At 33.5% G+C, this 21,582-nt stretch overlaps 1 protein-coding gene across 1 annotated transcript in view; it reads right to left on the bottom strand.

Annotated features, from left to right (window-relative positions):
• The window catches only part of LOC114343449 (N-alpha-acetyltransferase 16, NatA auxiliary subunit), a 504,210-nt gene that overhangs the window by 14,316 nt on the left and 468,312 nt on the right, over positions 1-21,582 (bottom strand). The window contains exons 9-10 of the mRNA XM_050652366.1: positions 5,622-5,815; positions 4,838-4,946 (exon numbers count right to left, since the gene is read on the bottom strand). Of these exons, the coding sequence (XP_050508323.1) occupies positions 4,838-4,946; positions 5,622-5,815 (303 nt within the window). The remainder of the gene's footprint in view (positions 1-4,837; positions 4,947-5,621; positions 5,816-21,582) is intronic.

The following is a 21,582-nucleotide window of genomic DNA, read 5'->3' as shown; positions in this document are numbered from 1 at the left end:
CCCCAACTCTGGTTTCCGGCCGTTGGTGAAAGTCATGTACACAACTAATTCAACATATCCCCGTATAGTTTTTCCATATTACTTATCACGCACAAAATCCGCTTCTATCTCTCCGACTACCAGGTTTGAATTAACAAAAAAATATAAAATAATATTGTGACCTTGAAACAACATCCTGTATATTAACATTGTCAAAATCCGTTTGCCCATTTCAAAAGAGTACAAAAAACAAAGTTTAATTGACAGCTTCTATTTTTTGTGCAGACAATTTAATGACATTAATTTCGAAATTAAATCGAAATTTTTGTTGTGAGTTCTCAGAGTTCTTAAAAATTTCGACACAATTTCAAAATTAATTGAAGTCATTAAATTGTCTGCGCAAAAAATGAAGGTGAACCATTACACTTAGTTTTTTGTGGTCTTTTCAAATGTGCAAACGGGTTTTGAAAATTTCAATATACAGGGTGTTGTTTCAAGGTCACAATCACTTTATATTTTTTGTTAATCTGTATTTTTGTTGTGATTAGTAGTAACTGGGTCGTTCCAATGTAGTAACTAAGTATTGATTCGTGTTAAAATGAGAATTTATTCATTAAATTTAATAATTTATTATTAAAAGTGCTTTAAAAACCTGCTTTCTAATCTCTGTTATTAAAAATTTCAATATATTTCATTTCAAAATTAAAGTAATTAAATTTTCTGCAGAAAACATTAAAGCGAACCTATAAACTCAGTTCTTTGTGCTCTTTTCAAATGTGCAAACGGGTTTTGAAAATTTCGATATACACACAGGATGTTGTTTCAAGGTAACAATGAATTTAAGTATAATTTTTTTAATCCGGACCTGGATTTTTCTTCTTATTAGTAGTTTTATGGTTTGGGTTCTAAATAAGACACACTTGTATCAAATTTCAAAAAATATAGGTACAAGGTGGTTATAAAGTTATGGATCCTGACACAAATGGGCAAAATCGATAAAAACACCCTGTAACTCGGTTATAAAAATCGGTGAGGCAATAAATATTGAATATCTAGAACCGCCTCTGGGACCTCTATTTACCATTTAAGTATTTCCGTTTCTTAATGAAACACCCTGTATACTACTCCACCTACGCGGCCCGCAAGCTAAGGTGATAGCTAGTATGTGGCCCAGGAAAAAAAAGGTTGAGTATTGCTGTATTATGATTCTCTTTTTAAAAACTCACGATCTGTTTAATTGATAAAAAAATATTGGATATGTAATTTAGCGTGTTAACAATTACAACAAACAAGAGTTACCCCATCTAATCTTGTTCTAACTATAAATAATTAATAATTAAAAAATGACATTTTTTATGAATTTTAAAATAAAATTTTCGACCCGGGCAGATATTATTTCAGATTTTCTGGATCATTCTAAACAAAAAACGTTTTTTGTATTTTTTCTCTAAAGTTAATCGTTTTTGAGTTATAAACAATTTAAAAATATAGTATAAAAATAAGTAAAAAATATCATTTTTGTAATCATCAAGTACATAAATTCAAGCTCAAACCTTTTTCTATCAGGTCTCGATAAGAATTTTAGCCATATTTTATTCTAAAATATATTTTTTTATTTGTTAATGAGGAAGGTTTCTTATGGGGAGACGGGCATTAAAAACTAAAAAACAATGTTTCAAAATGAAATAAGTCCAAAAGACTTATCAAGAACTGATAGAATAAGGTTTGAACTTGAATTTAGGTACTTCGTAATTTCAAAAATTATATTTTATACTTATGTTTTTGAGCCTTGAAAATCGTCATCTTTTGTTCTTTTTTCAGTTTTAAATTGTTTATAACTAGAAAACGATCAACTTTAGAGAAAAAATACATAAGACATTTTTTGTTCAGAATGACCTAAAAAATCTGAAATAATATCTGCCCGGGTCGAATTTTTTTTTTTGAATTTATAAAAAAATGTCATTTTTAATTATTAATTAATTTTAGCTAGAACAAGATTAGATCGGGCAACCCTTGTTTTTTTGTAATTGTTACCATGCTAATTTACATATCTAATCATTTTTATCCATTAAACAGATCGGTGAAAATCGACCTTAGGGAGCGTTCAAGTATTACGTAACGCAGTTTGGGGGGAGGAGGGGGTCTTGTAAAACGTTACGGCGCGTTACATGGGGGGAGGGGGTTCGAACAGCGCGTTACGTAACATTCTTTTTTAACTTAAATGAAAAAAACTACGGAATTTCTTTTATGTTTTACATAGACCCCTGAATTGTATTATGTTGCACCCTCACGTTCCGCTCATGTTCGGACAACAGGACAAAATAGTACCTATTCAAGTGAAAAAATCTTAAAATTTGTTCACAGATGAAGCACAGTAACATGTGTTTGAAGTAATTAGATTGACCTGTCTCCACAACAAAAGATTAAAAGATACAGATGTTATTTAAGAGGTTGCAGAAGGAACTACATGTTCATAAATCATGTATTTATGTTTTCTGAAATCGTTTTCTGCAGTAGGTATTCATTAATGTTTTAAATGCGCAAATTTTCAAATTATTTAAAAATTAATGTCTTTAAATAAATATCATTAAATACAAAACCCACTATTTTGATACTTAGTTTAGAAAATTGATAGATATTTAAAAAAATACCCTTATTTAAAGTGTGATTCCTGAATTATTAATTTCAAAGTTTTATGTGATTAATATCTTGACGAAAATTATACATAATTTCAAAATTTCACCTTGCATTATTCATAATAGACCCTACATAATACACATTTTTGAGAAGAGGTTGTTAAGCAGCTTCTAAAACAAAAATATACAGGGTGTTTAATTAAAATTAAAGATACTTGACTATGCTAGACTTGAGTGAATCACCCTGTATATTCAAATTTATGTTTAAATAGTCCATAGTTGAATTTAAAAGTTGACGTATTCTAGCGTTTTTATAATTTTCTAAAATAATGACACATTACAACAATTTTATTCCATAAGTGGTTTCCATACATTATAATTTTAAATGATCACCCTGTATTATTCGTATAAAGACCATGAAATCAGACTGTTAAGCAGCTTTTAAAAATATAAAAATATACAGAGTGTTAAAACACCCTGTACATTTAAATTTATGTTTAAAAAGCACACATTTTTATATTATGAAAATAGACGGGTCTCAGCGTTTTTTAAAATTGTTTAAAACAAGGACAGAAATAATTTTATTCCATAAGTGCCTTCTTAAATATACAGGGTGTTTCAGAAAAAGGTAACACGATCTCTAAGATAGGTGAAAAACTGAAAAATAATTGGGGTTTGCTTAGTATAAAATTTTTGTAACGGCATGCGTTTTCACGATACAGGGCGTTGAAGAACAAAATGTTTTACACATTTTTTTCACTATTTTTCCGAAACTACTTGCAACATCGTATATTATTTGTTATACAAAAATTTTTACTAAGCAAAATAAAATATTGAAATAATAAATATGCTATTTTATTTTAAGTTTTTATTAAAAAAGATAAAATAGAAGAATGCATGAGAAGAACAATAAAGGATGCAGCCAAAAATGTATGTAAGGATGGGGCCAAGCAGGGAAAATGTAAATGTAAATGTAAAATTAGTAATAAAAGATTAGTATTCTAAGTTTTGGACATATTTCATGTCATGGGACATGAAATTACGATTGTCAGGGATAACCAGAGACATGAACTAAAAAGAAGAATCGTTCTTGGGTGGGCAGCATTTGGAAAACTGAGAGAAACTTTTAAAAGTAAGTTGCCCACATGCCTAAAGAGAAAGGTATTTGATCAGTGCATCCTCCCAGTCTTGACATACGGATCAGAATCACTTACCTTACCTAAAGCCTCGGCTACCAAACTAAGAGTAACGCAGAGAAGAATGGAGCGGTCAATGTTAGAAATAACTGCGAGACAAAATCAAAAACGAAGAAATCACGAGAATAAGAACAAAGGTGACTGACGTCATCAAAAGGATAGCCAGGTTGAAGTGAAGATGGGCAGGACACATAGCCAGAATTACAAATGGGCGATGGACAAAAAGCTTATTGGAATGCAAGGCCAAGAGAAGCGTCGCTCGGTTGACCCCCTACAAGATGGACAGACGACGTAAGAAAGCTAAATAAAAACTGGATGAGAGCGGCGCAGGATAGACGTGGTTGGAAACGAGTGGAGGAGGCCTATGTTCAGCAGTGGACTTTTGAGGCTGGATGATGATTGTAAGTTTTTATTATTACCTCAAATGCGATTAAAATAATAACAAAGTTCTTTTACCGGGCTTCCGGTACTTTTCGCAACCTTGTTTTCCATTTAGATTCAAATGGTCACTTGGGTGTTACGTAACGTTTAGGTAGGGGGAGGGGGGTACATAAAAACGTTACAGTGCGTTACATGGGGGGAGGGGGGGGGTCAAAAATCTTCAAAAATTGCGTTACGTAATACTTGAACGCTCCCTTATATTATATCTTAGACTACAAATTACTGACAACGAAAAAGAATAAGGAATGAAGACATCGAAAGAACGTTACGTCTAACACAACTCATATAGTACGGATAAATAAACAGAATGGGTGAAAATTGTACCTATATCAAAATCCATAATAAACCAACATGAATCAAAAAAAGAAGGCGACCAAAACAAGGGAACCGACTCGTGATGGCTCAGTAAAAGCTGAGAACTTCAAGGCGACCATATTAACTACGAAACTAGAGTAAAAATAACGGTATTTATTTCGTTTTTCATTCTAAATTATAGCAGAAAAATTCTACGACTGAATAAATTTCCTGTGACTGATGAATGAACACAACCAAATAAAATATAGTTTGTAATGTGTGTATACATACGTTTTCTATAATATACTTCAAATGCCATTAAATGTGTTTCTATTCTGTCTTTGGCTAATGTTTGTAAAGGCTGTAGGAATTTTATAGCTTGTTCTAATGGATCATCAACCTAAAAACATAACAATTAATATTAACAATTTTTAGACATGATAAGAGTAGAGCTTATAAGATAATTATGGAAGGTAAACATATTGTAATATTTTTCTTAAAAAATGTTTGTCAAAACCATTTCAGGGTTGTCCATATGCCATAGTAAAGTATTTCTTTTAAACCAGTCTTCCCCATAATTATTAACACTTCAGATGAAATTACGTCTAAACTGTACCACTTTTTTTATAGCATGAACGAGAATAAACATAATCAAATTGTTTATTTACATTGACAAATGCCGCTAAGCAAAATCAAATCGCCCACTGGAAAATCTTACCGACAAGATAGCGATCTGCATTTCGTTGGGGGATGAGAGATTTGTTTATTCTTGGTCTTTGCAGTTTTCGTGATTTCGTTTTTAAAAAATCTCTTATGGTTTCCTTAATTTCCGAATGATAATGACTTGCTATGACGTAGAGACAAGTGTGCCAATTTATTTAATAAAATATTTGTTTATATTTTTGTGCTATGCTTTGATCTCTCTTGTAATCGTTCTTGCTACCATTTTTTATCCTAGGGATTGGCTGAACTACCCCTGAGAAGTTAAAGGAACTCCATGATTGTCTTTGTGGTAGACAAGAGGCTAGGGTTGCTTATACTCTAAACTCTAAACTAAAGTTATACCTTTACTTACCCTTGCCAATTTGTCCGGAATTAACTCATCAAGTTGTGGCGCGTCCGCTTCCACGTCACACTGTTGCCGCGATTTGTGATGCTGATCTCTCTTTACTTGTGCTTCTCTCGCTTGCGCGCTCTCCTGTTCCGCCTTCCTTCTCGCTTTTCGCTGTTTGTTCCTTAGTTTTTTTAATTCCGATGGCGCAAGATTTTCTAGAAAAAAAAATTATTTTAATTACATTTATTTGGTTACAAAATCACTAATTTTTATTATGTTTGAATTATGCAATAATAATCTTTAATTCTTCCTCTCCTTTTTTGTGTAGACATAAATCTGTTTTTGTTTAAATCTACTTAATTGAAGACTATGTAGAAAAGACCATTGATGAAGACGGATGACAGGAAAGTAGAACGATATCAGCATACTTTTGATATACAGGGTGTAACAAAAATACAGGTCATAAATTTAATCACATATTCTGGGACCAAAAATAATTCGATTGAACCTAACTTACCTTAGTACAAATGTGTACATAAAAAAAGTTACAGCCCTTTTAAGTTACAAAATGAAAATCGATTTTTTCGAATGTATCAAAAACTATTGGAGATTTTTTATTGAAAATGGACATGTGGCATTCTTATGGCAGTACCATCTTAAGAAAAAATTATAGTGAAATTTGGACGCCCCATAAAAAAATTATGGGGGTTTTGTTCCTTTAAACCCCCCAAACTTTTGTGTACGTTCCAATTAAATTATTATTGTAGTACCATTAGTTAAACACAATGTTTTTAAAACTTTGTTGCCTCTTAGTACTTTTTCGAAAAGTCAGTTTTTATCGAGATATTTCGAATATTTATCAAATCCACCACATATTTGTATATGGTTAAGTACGATTATGGAGACTTGGTAATAATATGAACATTTATTTATGATTTACATTTTTAGGGATATTTTGAACCATATTAAAAAAGAAGTCACATCTCGATAAAAGGTGCCTTTTCGAAAAAATACAAAGAGGCAAAAAAGTTTTAAAAACACTGTGTTTAACTAATGGTACCCCAGTAATATTTTAATTGGAACGTACACAAACATTTGGGGGGTTTAAAAGAACAAAACCCCCATAAAATTTTTGTGTAAACATATTGAAAAATAAGCTTCAACTCGATAAAAACTGCCTTATCGAAAAAATACTAAGAGGCAAAAAAGTTTTAATAATATTGAATTTAAGTAATGGTACCACAATAATAATTTAATTGAGACGTACACAAAAGTTTGGGGGGGGGTTAAGGGAACAAAATCCCCATAAAATTTTTATGGGGTGCACAAATTTGACTATAATTTTTCTTTAAGATGCTCCTGCCATAAGAATGCCACATGCCCATTTTCAATAACAAATCTCCAATAGTTTTCGATATATTCGAAAAAATCGATTTTCATTTTGTAACTTCAAAGGGCTGTAACTTTTTTTATGTGCATATTTGTACTAAGGTAAGTTAGGTTCATTCGAACTATTTTTGGTCCCAGAATATGTGATTTAATTTATGACCTGTATTTTTGTTACAACCTGTATAATAACATAATACAGTGCTAGTCAAAAGTCCGTACCCCCCCCCCCCTCCTCGTATCTATTGAACGGTTATACCTATAATAGTGAAATTTGGAGGGCGGAAGTAAACGGCTGTAAACTTCTTAACTAGTCATGACAGGTGACGTAATTATAACAGATGATTTTACAGCGCCACTGTGACAGATAATTTTAAATGGGACCTTATTGCAAGTGATACCTCGTTTGAAAGTTATTGAAAATACCTATTCAGGCATACTAATTGTGTTTGAGTTTAAGGTAATTTTGATGAATAAATGAAATAAACATAAAATTGTAGTTTCGCATTTAATTAATAAAAATTCAAAATTCCGCATATGATTACTTATCAAAAAGGTTGACGTTGTCGTAAAAACTACTAGAGAATTGAAAAACGTCAACTTTTTTGACAAAAAAACTATAGGCGGAAATTTGAATTTTTATTACTTAAATGCGAAACTACAATATTATATTTATTTAATTTATTCACCAAAATCAAAATCAACTAAAATCCAAAAAAAATAGTATGGCTGAATAGGTATTTTGAATACCTTTCCAACGAGGTATCACTTGCCGTAAGGTCCCATTTAAAATTATCGGTCACAGTGGCTCTGTAACGTCATCTGTCAATATTACGTCACCTGTCATGACTAGTTAAGAAGCTTACGTCCGTTTATTGCCTCCCTCCAAATGTTACTATTATAGGTATAACCGTTCAAAAGATACGAGGGGTACGGACTTTTGACTAGCACTGTATATTTTTAACATTTTATTTTAAATGAAAACGCTTAATTTATATTCGTTATTTATACAAAATTATTAGTTAATTCATTTATTATTTAGAATAATTTATAACACACTAAAACTAAAACCTATACTAACACATACAATTTATAATTTAATTCTTCTTCTTAAAGTGCCGTCTTCTCAATGGAGGTTGGCTACTACAATTGCAAACTATTCTCTGTCTTCAGCTGTTCTTATTAGCTATTCAAAAGTTTGCCCTGTCCCATGTCGAATGTTTCTGAGCCACGATAGTTTTTTTCTTCCTCGTCCTCTCCTTCTCTCGATCTTTCCTTTCAGTATAAGTTGAGCATATTGGTACTTATTATTTCTTAGTACGTAGCCTAGGTATGATGTTTTGGACATCTTGGATATTAAAGCACCCTATTATGTCTGTGTAGATATTGGCATTGGATCCGACTCGGTCCGACCGTCACATGCAACACCGTTGCCGTATCCTCTATTTTTTCATACTATCACGTTACAATTTTTTGTGATATTATATTTGTGTGTGAAATGTATCATTTTTGTGTATTTTAGGTAAGTTCTAATATGTTATGTATGTATAGGTTTTTACTTGATTATTTTAAATCATTGTGACGTTTAACTTGCTAGAAACCTTGTAATATTGTGTAATGTGTTAAAAGTAAGTAGTTTTGAAACACCAATTAAGTAAAGTTTATTATGTTGTTGTTTTCACCAATTTTGAAAAAATGTGAAAACATTGAATTGTCCACGTCCGTCTGTCCGTCCGTCCGTCTTGTCTGTCTGTTTGCAAACTCAACTTCTCCGTCATTATACCAGGTAGAATGACAAATGAGGTGTCAAATGAAAGCTTATCCAAGGATGGTACTAAAGGTGAGAAATTTAACCTAGGCTGTCTGTCCGTCTGTCTGTCCGACTGCGTATATGATTCCTTCGTCACTATACCAGGTAGAACAACAAATGAGGTGTCAAATGAAAGCTTATAATCCAAGGATGGTACTAAAGGTGAGAAGTTTGACATAGGCTGTCTGTCCTGCTGTCCGTCCGACCGCGAATATAACTCCTCCGTCACTATAACAGGTAGAATGACAAATGGGGTGTCAAATGAAAGCTTATAATCCAAAGATGGTACTAAAGGTGAGAAATTTCTCACCTTTAGTACGATCCTTGTATTACAAGCTTTCATTTGACACCTCATTTGTCATTCTACCTGTTATAGTGACGGAGGAGTTATATTCGCGGTCAGACAGACAGACGGACAAACAACCGATCTAATTTCCCACCTTTAGTACTATCCTTGGATTATAAGCTTTAATTTGACACCTCATTCGTCATTATACCTAGTATAATGACGAAGTAAATGTTATTATGAGTGTGGGCAGATCAACACGTGAAAAATCAGGCTCTCTAAAAATTCAATTTTTTGGCGAATAAGAAATAGTTTCTAAAGTGATTTTAGTTACAGTGTGTCAAAGACGATTAGTGTTAAGTGAAGTTATAGAAATAAACTTTTGAAACAGACTGAAGTACAATAATATTAAATACAATACATAAACTTAAAACAACAAATACAATTTAATTCAACATCAAGCCAAAAAAGTAGATCATTAGAACGTTGATTACAAGCTCCAGAAACTGGAATTTTGAAAGTTAAAGGTGGGAACTGTTGAATCGAACTGCTCCAAAATAACGTAAATAATTTAATTTAATTTAATTCAATTTAGGGGTAACACATTCGAAAGAGAAACATATTGCTTGAGAAAATCATCTTGAGAAAATCATCAACTGTTGAATCGAACTGCTCCAAAATAACGAAAATAATTTAATTTAATTTAATTCAATTTAGGGGCAACACATTCGAAAGAGAAACATATTGCTTGAGAAAATCATCTTCCTCCGGCGCGATAGGTGGGGAGGGTGATTTTATCGCGAGCAATTTCGGTAAGAAAATGAACCCCGACGATTACACATCCGACGATAATCGGAAAAGATATAGAGAAAATGAAGAGCAGTCTTTTTCGAAAAGCAAAAAAGTATCAAGAACCCCAGATAAAAGAAACACAGAGGAAGACAAACTAGACCAAATATTAAATATGATGGCAAACTTAACGAAAGAGACACAAGATCTGAAAATTCACGTAAAAGAAATTAAAGAGGAGCAAAGGCAATACAGAGAAGAAATGAGGGAACTCCGAATTGAATTAGAAGAATTAAGACAAGAGAATGGTGAAGTGCGAAGAGAAAATGAACATATGAAAAAGGAACTGGAAGATGTAAAAGTGCGCCTTGAAAGACTCGATAGAGCAAGAAAAGAAAATAATGTTATAGTACAGGGAATGACAATAGATACGGGAGATAGAAGATTACCAAAAGAAACAATGGAGAACTTTATGAAAAAAGAACTAGATATTAATATAAAGATAGAAGAAGCTGTGAAATTAGGAAACAAAACATGTTTAGTCAGATTGCCAAACAAAGAGGAAAAAATAAAAGTAATGGAAAATAAAAGAAAACTTAAAGAAGTAAAAGAAGAAAGAATATATATAAACAATGATTTAACGAAAGAGGAATTACAAATACAAAAAGAAATAGTCAAAATAGCAAATGATGAAATAAAGAAAGGAAAACGCGTCCAAATTAAGCACAACAAATTGATAATAGATGGACGGGAGAGGAAATGGAATAAGAACAAGAATCAGTTGGATGAGGTTTTTCAAAACGTTTCAAAAAACTAGCAACTGATGAGAGAATACAAGACAATACTTATTTGGCGACGGACGAGGCAAATAAAAAGGAAATGAGTGCAGATAAATTGATGTATCACAAAAAAGAAATAAATAAGAGCAGACAAGGAAACAAAAATACAAGACGAAAACAAAAAAATAAAAAACATAAAGAACTGAAAATAAGCACATGGAATATAAGAACGATGTTGGCACCAGGAAAAATGCTAGAAATAAGCAAAGAACTAGCAAAGTATAAAATAGATATTGCAGCACTGCAAGAGATACGGTGGGAGGGACAAGGACAGATTGATAAACAAGACTTTACACTATTATACTCAGGAGGAAAGAAGCAAGGACAAAAAGGAGTGGGATTCATGATTCTAGGACAGCTAAGAGAAAAAGTCATAAACTTTAAACCGATATGTGAAAGAATTGCGTATGTAAGAATAAATAATAAACCATTCAATATATCACTATTAAACCTATACGCACCTACAGAAACAAGCAACACAGACGATAAAGACAATTTTTATGATAAGATAGAAGAAGAGATGGAAAAAATACCCAAAGAAGATGTTATAATTATACTAGGAGACCTCAATGCCCAGATTGGAAAAGAAGATTTTTTACAGCAAATTGCAGGAAAACACACCGTACACAAAAACACTAATGATAATGGTCTAAGACTATGTAACCTAGCAACAAGAACAAACATGATAATAAGCTCAACAAAATTTGAACACCCTAAAATGCATAAAGTAACATGGAGGTCACCTGATCAGAAAACGTATAGCCAAATTGATCACATACTAATAAACAAAAGAAAACAATCTTCAATGAAGGACGTGAGAACTTTCAGAGGTGCGTGTGCGGATTCAGACCACTATAAATATGGTCGCAGCCACCATAAGACAAAAAGTTAAAATCCAATCTAAACAGAAAAATCAACAGAAAAAATGGAATGTCAATAAATTGCAGAATGCAGATATTAGAAAAAAATATGAAGAAGAAGTAACAGTGCAAATAAGAGAGAAATATAAAGCAGAGGACATCAAATCAGAATGGGACATGATCAAAAAGTCAATAGAAGAAGCTGCAAAAAAGCAGGTAGGCAAACACCAGAAGAAAACAAAAAACGAATGGTATAACAACGAATGTAAAGAACTAACAGCACAAAAGGTGCAAGCAAGAATTAAATGGCTGCGAACGGATAAAGAGGAAGACAGAGAAAGTTATGAAAAATTAAGAAAGGACGCTAAGAAAATTATAAGACAAAATAAAAGAAGATGGGCAGATGAAAAGATGCAAGAAACAGAACAGGAAAGAACAAATAGAAACACGAAACATTTCTATAAAAATATTAAAGAACAAACCAAAAAATACAAAGGTAAAACAAACGGAATAAAAAATAAAGAGGGAATAGTCATTGTAGAAGACAATGAATATAGGCAGGTATGGGCAGATCACTACAGAGAACTCTTGACGGAGGCGAGAAGAAATGTACGAAGAAGAGGAAACGGTGGACGAAGAAGCAGACGAAATACACATTGCAGTCTCAAAAGAGCCAACAATAGATGAACTCGAGGAAGTAATACAGAAGAGCAAAAATGGAAAAGCTCCAGGAAAAGACGAAATTAACATGGAACTTATAAAATATGGAGGAAAGGAACTGAAGGAAAAAATACTATCACTATTGAAAAATATATGGAAGGAAGAGAAGATGCCAGAGGACTGGGAGATAGGGCAGGTAATAACAATACATAAAAAGGGAGACCAACAAATTTGTGAAAATTATAGAGGAATAACACTACTAAGCACAACATATAAAATATTGACTTCGATAATAAGAAAAAGATTGTCAAAGATCACGAAGAAGAGAGTGGGACAGTACCAATGTGGATTCACAGAAGGAAGATCAACAATAGATGCTATACACACAATAAAACAAATAATGGAAAAAGCAAATGAATACAAACTGCAATTAGAAATGCTATTCATCGATTTCAAACAGGCATTTGATTCGATTAAGAGAAAACAACTAATGATTGCCCTGGAAAAATTAAAAATCCCATATAAACTCAGAAAATTAATAAATATGACAATGAGAACTACCAAAATTAGCATAAAGACGCAAAGAGGCGAGACAGATGAATTCATTATAAATAAAGGAGTGAAACAAGGGGATGCCTTATCCACGACACTGTTTAATCTAGCTTTAGAATATGTACTACGAAATATAAACAAAGGAAACCTAAGAACAAGAGGTGGACAAATAATTGCATATGCAGACGACATTGTTATTATTGCAAAAAATAGAAACATAATGAAAGAAATGCTAGAAGAAATAAAAGAGAAAGGGGAGACAATGGGACTCACATTAAATGAAGAAAACACGAAAATATTAAGACTAGGGAAACCAGCAATAAAAGGAAAAACCAAAATAGGAAATTCAGAGTTTGAAGATGTAGAACATTTCAAATACCTAGGAGTGACAATAAGCAAAACGGGTGAAAGAATACCAGAAATAAAAGAAAAAATATTGGCAGCGAATAAAGCTTATTTTGCAAATAAAACACTACTTAAAAGCAAAATACTGTCTATTAAAACCAAGATGAGAATGTATAACACCATAATTAGACCAATATTATTATACGCAGCAGAAACAATGACGATGACTAAAAAAGATGAAGAAAACTTAAGAATAGTGGAGAGAAAGATCATGAGAACCATACTGGGACCAATCAGAACAGAGCAAAATGAATATCGAAGCCGAACAAATGCAGAGATTAAGAAAGTACTAAAAGAAGATATCGTGACCAAAATAAAGCAATGCAGAGTTAGATGGTTAGGTCACATCTGGCGGGCAGGAGATGAAGCAGTGACATATGCTATGATAGAATGGAATCCAGGAGGAAGAAAGAAAAGAGGAAGACCAAGATCAAAGTGGTTGCAAGAAGTTGAAGAAGACTTAAAAAACGCAGGAGTCAGAGAATGGCGGGGAAAAACTAGAGATAGGAAAAAATGGAGAGAAATCGTTAAGAAGATAACATAAGCAAAAGGGACTGATCCTCCCTAAGAAATAGGATCTAGAAAGCTTACGCGACTTAGCCCCATATCGGGGTGTACAGTCACTATATATATATATATATATATATATATATATATATATATATATATATATATATATATATATATAAATGTTATTATTCTATTATTCTTGTAGGTACATTTAACATTGATTGAAATTATGAAAGAAATATATAGAAAACAGCATGGCAACACTGTACATAAAAATTCAGCAACATTCAGCTGTGCCGGCTGTGCGTTACATAGGGTGCTTTAATATCCAAGATGTCCGATGTTTTTCTAACTTTCACTGCGTTGAAAAGTTCTCCTGCCCTGCCTATTCTATGCAGCATTTCTTCGTTTGAGGTATGCGATGTCCACGGAATTTTGAGAATTCTCCGGTAGATCCACATTTCAAAGGCCTCCAGCTTATTTACGGTTGATGTTTTAAGGGTCCATGTCTCAACTGCATAGAGAAGAGTCGACCAGACGTAGCATTTGGATAAACGTAGTCGAATTTCGAGTTTTATTCGAGAATCACAAAGCAGTTTTTTGATTTTTTCTAAAGATTTTCTGGTCTGTTCTATTCTCGATCTTATTTCTAGATCAGGATTTAGGCTCCTATCGATTCAACATCCCAAGTACTTAAATCTATTGACTTGTTCTAAAATATGCCCATTTATTGTGCAAGGTTGAGGTACGTTTTGGTTTTTTCGGATTGACATCACTTTGGTTTTTTTAATGTTTATTTTCATACCAAATTGCTCACAGGTCGAGTTGGTCTTGTCGATGAGTCGTTGTAGACCCAAGTCGGAATCCGCAATCAACACCGTATCATCGGCGTATCTGATGCTGTTAATATTCCCCTCTAACTCCCCTCCTAAGTTGGCGTAATGATAAGAATTGACCGTTAATTTGAAACGAATCTATTCATATAAATTTTATTGAATTTGAGTGACATTATATTTTCCATAAGATGTGTGCGGTGTCCTTTACTTATTTGAAAACTAATTAATTCAAAATTCATTCAAATTTTTTGCATATAAAGAATAATTTACTCGGACATTAAACGTTGAAGGCACCACGGGCATTATAATAACAACGCTTTCGGTCAACGTATATACCTCGAGCCGAAGGCCCTCGGTCTATACACCATTGACCTCAAGCGTTATTATCCTTATAATACCTTGGTACCTTAATAACTATAAATATTATTAGCCCAGTAAATGAACGGGAAATACGGCAAGATCGTGTAATTTTCAGGGGCAACTCCGAATTGCATGAAAATTTGGATTTAGGTTCTACTTACCCTCCACTTCAAAGTTGAAATTGTGCCGTTGGTTGCTTTTACTTGGAGGGGTGACAGTCACCCCTTCTCGGGGGTAAAAAACCATAGGTTCAAGATAAGACCGGAAATGGAGAAATTGACGGATTTTAAGCATTTTTTGTTTTATAGAGTTTTTTATGTTAGTCAATACTTTACGAGTTATTTGCGATTCAAAATGTTTATTTTTCGACAAAAAAACTACATTTTCAGACGGTTTTTCGCAAATAACTCAAAAAGTAAATATCTCATCGAAAAAAATATCCTTAGCAAAAGTGTAGCTCATAAAAAACCGAAAAAAACGGTGCATCAGTAAAGTCTATCAACCGAGTAAAAACAAAGGTGTAGCTCATGAAAAATACGTTCTTATTCGTCTAACTCCAAATCGAATATTTCAAGGTGAAATCACTGAAAAATTAAGCAATTTTCGGAAAAAACCCATTTAAACTTTTTTAAAGTGTTTATAAAAAGCTTTATTTTACTTGTTGACAGAAGTCTCTAGCTTTAAAAATAAGCGAGTTACGCTCAAAATAAAGTTGGCCCTCTATTTTTTTTGGTAAAAAACTCATGAAAATCTCCCCGTGTTTAGCTCCCCAAATGAAATTAATCTCTACCTCTTTACAAACAATTTACTTACTTATCTATCTTTTATATGATCTGTCAGTCTCGCCGGTTTAAAGAGCTTATTTTTGAAAGGGTTATAGTTGAAAAAGCTTGAACGGGTCACTATCCACGAGTGTATGCAAATTTTCAACAACCATAACTTAACCAATTTTTGTCTCACGGGAAAACAAAATGAAACTAGCATATTTATAATAGCAAAAACCTACATTTTTTTACTCTTTAAGATTTTTCTTATCGCTAATACTTTTTAAGTTATTTTGGAAAAAGGAAATTTTTCGAAAAAAATTTTTTTTTTACTATAAAACCAATTTTTTTTAAAATAAGCAATTTAAACCAGTCAAACTTACAGATCATATAAAAATACACATACAGTTAAAATAAAGGATAAAGCGGTAACGATTAATTTTATTTAGGGTGCTTAATAGAAGGGGGTTTTCACGATTTTTTTTACCAAAAAAAGGCGCCAACTTTTTTTCAGTGTAACTCGTTTATTTTTGACGATAAAAATTTTTGTAAAAAACAAATATAAAACTTTTTTTAGATACTTTAAAAATATAAATAAGCTTTTCCCGAAAAATATTTAATTTTTCGGTCATTTCGCGTTGAATTATTCGATTTGCAATTAGACGAATAAGAATGTATTTTTCATGAGCTACAACTTTGCTTTTACTCAATTTATAGACTTTACTTATACACCACATTTTTCGTTTTTTTTTTTATAAGCTACACTTTTGCTAAGAATATTTTTTTCGATAAAATATTTACTCTTTGAGTTATTGGCGAAAAACTGTCTGAAAACGAAATATGAGATAAAAAAAAAGGCAGTTTTAAAAATGAATTTTTATGCTATCCAAAAAAAATCTAAAATAAAGAAATAGCGTTACGCCGCTCGAACCTACCTAACTCTCGGCCGCCGAAAATCAGTTTCATTGTTCGAGGCGAATACGACGAAGCTATGGGCCGACCTCGATGATTCCAGAAAAAATGTTAACATATACTATAGCATTACGCTATAATTACTATTTCTGCTAATTTTATTTTTTCTTAATTTTTAATCATTATTTCTCAAAATCGAAACGACGGCGACGTTAGTCATTCAAAATTCACATGTAAATAAAAACGGAATGTATCCTTCACCATCTGTTTTTCGTTTGTGCGATAACAAACTGCACCCTCATAAATTAAGTACTATATCAGACAATTGTGTCAACAACTCACTAATGCATTCAAGGGAGTTTTCTTAAAACTGCAAAAGTATGCGCCAGACCTAAATGATTTATTGTCATCGGGTCAGAGGGAAGGAACATAAACAGATTATCGTTGTGGTTTTCTTTTTAGTCACGACACAGCTGGTGAACGACACACACACCAATCGTTCGGCCCTTTTCCGAAACCAAGCGCAATACCTTTTGTTACCAAAATAAATAAAATATTTACCGTTCGTTTTGTTACATTCATTTCAATCAATTCCGTCAACATCAACACCGGAATATTGGTGACCCCGCGAGTACTTAAAACGCCGAGAAAATTTAAAAAGTAAGTGTTAATAATATACTTTTGCCGGTTTTAAATACAGTGAACATCGAAAATGACGGACGGTAATACCAGTGCTTCAGTTGATCGGATTTCAGTTAAAATCCCACCGTTCTGGCCCAACGATCCTGAAATTTGGTTCCTGCAAGTGGAAAATCAATTTACACTGGCAAACATAACAAGTGACGCCACAAAATTCAACTACATAGTTGCCAATTTACACACAGCTTACATATTAGAAGTTAGGGACATTATTGTTTCACCATCAGCCACAGAGAGGTATGTGAAATTAAAGTTTTAATTCTAAATTACAGTTAATTAAGAGACTTAGTGCATCACAGCAACAAAAAATTAAAAGACTACTTGAGCATGAAGAACTGGGCGATCGAAGACCTTCCCAGTTCTTACATTTACAGTCTTTAGCAGGCACAACGGTACCAGACAATATTGTAAGGTCTCTGTGGTTAGGTAGACTGACATCGTCTACACAGGCTATTCTAGCTACTCAAGCTAAAGCTAGTTTGGACGCAGTTGCTGAGCTAGCTGACACAATATCTGAAGCTATAGCTCCTAGGGCCCAAATTTCAGAAGCTTCTAACGCTCTTGAAAGCACCATTGATAAATTGACAGCCGATTTAGCTGAAAATCCAGCTAGCTAGCTTGTCGCAGGCTCAAGCACAAACAAACACATATCGTCGCAACCGCAGCAACTCAAGACGCAGACCATATCCTAGAGACAGTAGCTACAGTAGGGAACATAATAGTGACATATGAAGAAAATACGCTTTTCCGAACAAAACGTGAGTTTGTACTGTGACATATCAACATCTACAGCCAGACCATTTGTACCGAAACCACTTCGAATGGCAATTTTTCGCACCATGCATAACCTAGCACATCCCAAAATCAACAGTTCTGTGAAGATGATCAAACAGCGATATGTTTGGCCATCCATTAAATCAGATGTGAGGAAATGGACTCGAGCGTGTCTACAGTGCCAAAAATCGAAAATATCACGCCACATTGCTTCACCTACTGGAAGTTTTCTACCACCTTCCAGCCGTTTCGAACATGTCCACATAGACATTATAGTGATGCCGGTCTCAGAAGGAAACAGATACTGTCTAACATGCGTCGACCGTTTCACACGTTGGCCAGAAGCTTTCCGGATGTCTAATCAAGAAGCAAACACAGTAGCCAGAACATTTTTTTCTGGTTGGATAGCTCGTTTCAGCACTCCCAAGCGCATCACAACAGATCAAGGACGACAGTTCGAATCGCATCTCTTCAAATCAATCTGCAAATTAACTGGAACTACCCATTTAAGGACAACCGCCTATCATCCGCAAGCAAATGGTATGGTAGAAAGGTTTCATCAACAGTTCAAAGCTACCTTGAAAGCCTACCTTCAGTGTTACTGGGCATACGAGCAGCGTGGAGAGAAGATTTAGGTAGGTACTTCAGCCGCCGAACTCGTGTACGGAGAACCATTGTGTTTGCCAGGTGAACTATTGTTTTCGTCGCGAAGAAACACCGACGACAGTGCTCACATATACTTAAAAACGCTTCGAAACCATTTCGAAAACCTCCGTCCTACACAACCGTCGCATCATGGATCCAAAAGCACCTTCATTTTCAAAGATATGAAAAAAACCTCTCACGTTTTCATCCGCCGTGATACAATCAAAAGCAGCTTAGAAAACCCATATCACGGTCCTTTTCCTGTAGTCAAACGAGGTGACAAAACTTTTGTCGTCCGTGTAAATGGAAAAGAAACAACAATTTCCATAGACAGATTGAAGCCAGCGTATGAGTTTCACGAAAGTACCCATCACGAGACAGAAAAAATGACAGTATCCAGCAAAACAAACAACAGACCGGAGAGAAAAGCAAGATTTACAGGAAGTTACCAAGAAAGTGTCGGTTCACAGTGAATTAAGTGATTTTTCCTTCTCCTCGTATAAACTTTGCATTGATTTTTTTCATTTTTCAATTTTCATTATAATATGTATATATTATGTATTTATCTATCGTCTTGGTCACTCGGAAGGGGGTATATAGCATTACGCTATAATTACTATTTCTGCTAATTTTATTTTTTCTTAATTTTTAATCATTATTTCTCAAAATCGAAACGACGTTAGTCATTCAAAATTCACATGTAAATAAAAACGGAATGTATCCTTCACCATATGTTTTTCGTTTGTGCGGTAACAAACTGCACTCAAGGGCGTTTTCTTAAAACTGCAAAAGTATACGCCAGACCTAAATGATTTATTGTCATCTGGTCAGAGGGAAGCAACATAAACAGATTATCGTTGTGGTTTTCTTTTTAGTCACGACACAGCTGGTGAACGACACACACACACACCAATCGTTCGGCCCTTTTCCGAAACCAAGCGCAATACCTTTTGTTACCAAAATAAATAAAATATTTACCGTTCGTTTTGTTACATTCATTTCAATCAATTCCATTAACATCACCACCGGAATATTACTATAACTTGAAACGCTCGGGGAATTCATTATCTTGATGTCAAGTGCGCGTGTTATAAATGTAAAAAAGGTCGAAAATAAATTGTAAATAAATAATTGTAGATATAAATGATATGTTTTAGCGAATATAAATATCGAGCACCTAATTTATTAAATCTTACCCAAGTATACTTTCGCTCCTAAAGCATACGGGGCGTTTCGTCAAATCAGGAAGGTACCCTAGCAAAATGTCGTAGCATTTGTTTGGTGAGAGAAGATGTTTTGCCAAATTAACGCCTAACATAAAACACACACTGTACAAAGGACAAAACAGATGCCGGTACTACATCATTAGCAAGTCGAAGATGGAGGAACAATGTTTGTTCGGAGGATGGAGGAACGGAGGAATGGATTGTTCCTCCATCTTCGACTTGCTAGTGATGTAGTGGTAGTGCTGGCATCTATTAATTTAATCTGTTTTGTCCTTTGTCCAGTGAGTGTTTTATGTTATGTGTTGATTTGCCAAGCCACCTTCTCTCACCAAATAAATGTTGCGACATTTTGCTAGGACACCTTCCTGATTTGACGAAACGCCCTTGAGCGAAAGTAAACTTAAGCAAGATTTAATAAACTAGGTGCTCGATATCTGCCTATTATTTCTATAAATTCCATATATTCTAGCATTCAACCTACTCCTATTTTAAAGAATTATTAGTACATTCTTTCACGGTTTCTGCTCCAAATTTTAAAGAACCGCTTGGATTGACATGAAATTTGGCATACGTATAGCTTACATGTCAAAGAAAGAAAGTGATATTGTGCCGATGTGTGCTTTTGCCCTGGGGGTGACTTTCACCCCCTCTTGGGGGTGAAAAAATATATGTCCAAAATAAGTCTGGAAATGGGTAAACTGACTAATTTTAAGTTACTTTTGTTCTATAGAGCTTTTTCGCCAAGTCAACACTTTTCGAGTTATTTGCGAGTGAATATGTTCATTTTTCAACAAAATAACCACATTTTTAGACGGTTTTTCGCAAATTACTCAAACAGTAAGTATTTTGTCGAAAAAAACGTTCTTAGCAAAAATATAGCCTATAAAAAAGTAAAAAAATGGTGTACGCGTTAGGTCTCTGGATCTCGTAGAATCAGAGTTATAGCCAATGAAAAATAGATTCATATTCACCAAATTTCAAATAGAATATTTCGACGTGAAATATCCAAAAAATTAAGCACTCTCTGGGGAAAACCCATAATAACTTTTTTAAAGCGTTTAAAAAAAACTTGTGAGTTATTTGCGAAGAGCCGTCTAAAAGCGCGGTTATTTTGTTGAAAAAATGAACATATTCACTGCCAAATAACTCGAAAAGTATGGACTTAGTGAAAAAACTCTATAGAACAAAAGTTACTTAAAATTAGCCAGTTTATCCATTTCCTGACTTACTTTGGACGAATATTTTTTCACCCCCAAGAGGGGGTGAAAACCACCCCAGGGCAAAAGCACATATCGCCACAATATCACTTTTTTTCTTTGACATGTTAGATATGTGTGTGCCAAATTTCATGTCAATCTAAGCGGTTCTTTAAAATTTAGAGGTTTTGCGATATTTTACCGTTAAAGAAGGGACTGTAAGTGTTTAAATTAAACTTAAGTTAATAAATAAATTTGGTAAGCATAATTCAATAGTATTAATCGTAATATTCTCGTTATTTCATTGTTTAATCCCAGTCACATGTTTGTATTCCTCATACTTTATGCTTTGCAATTTAAGAGGCTGATATAAATGAGACGCCCGCATTAGTTTTTGTGACACCTAACGTGTTAATACATTTTATAAAATCTTCTTAACACATATTATGCCACCACTATTTCTAGAACCTAAA

The sequence above is a fragment of the Diabrotica virgifera genome, chromosome 5 (genome assembly GCF_917563875.1).
Source record: "Diabrotica virgifera virgifera chromosome 5, PGI_DIABVI_V3a".
Classification (NCBI taxonomy): domain Eukaryota; kingdom Metazoa; phylum Arthropoda; class Insecta; order Coleoptera; family Chrysomelidae; genus Diabrotica; species Diabrotica virgifera.
The sequence above is the reverse complement of the archived record's forward strand: the minus strand, read 5'-3'. Positions and strand labels throughout refer to the sequence as shown.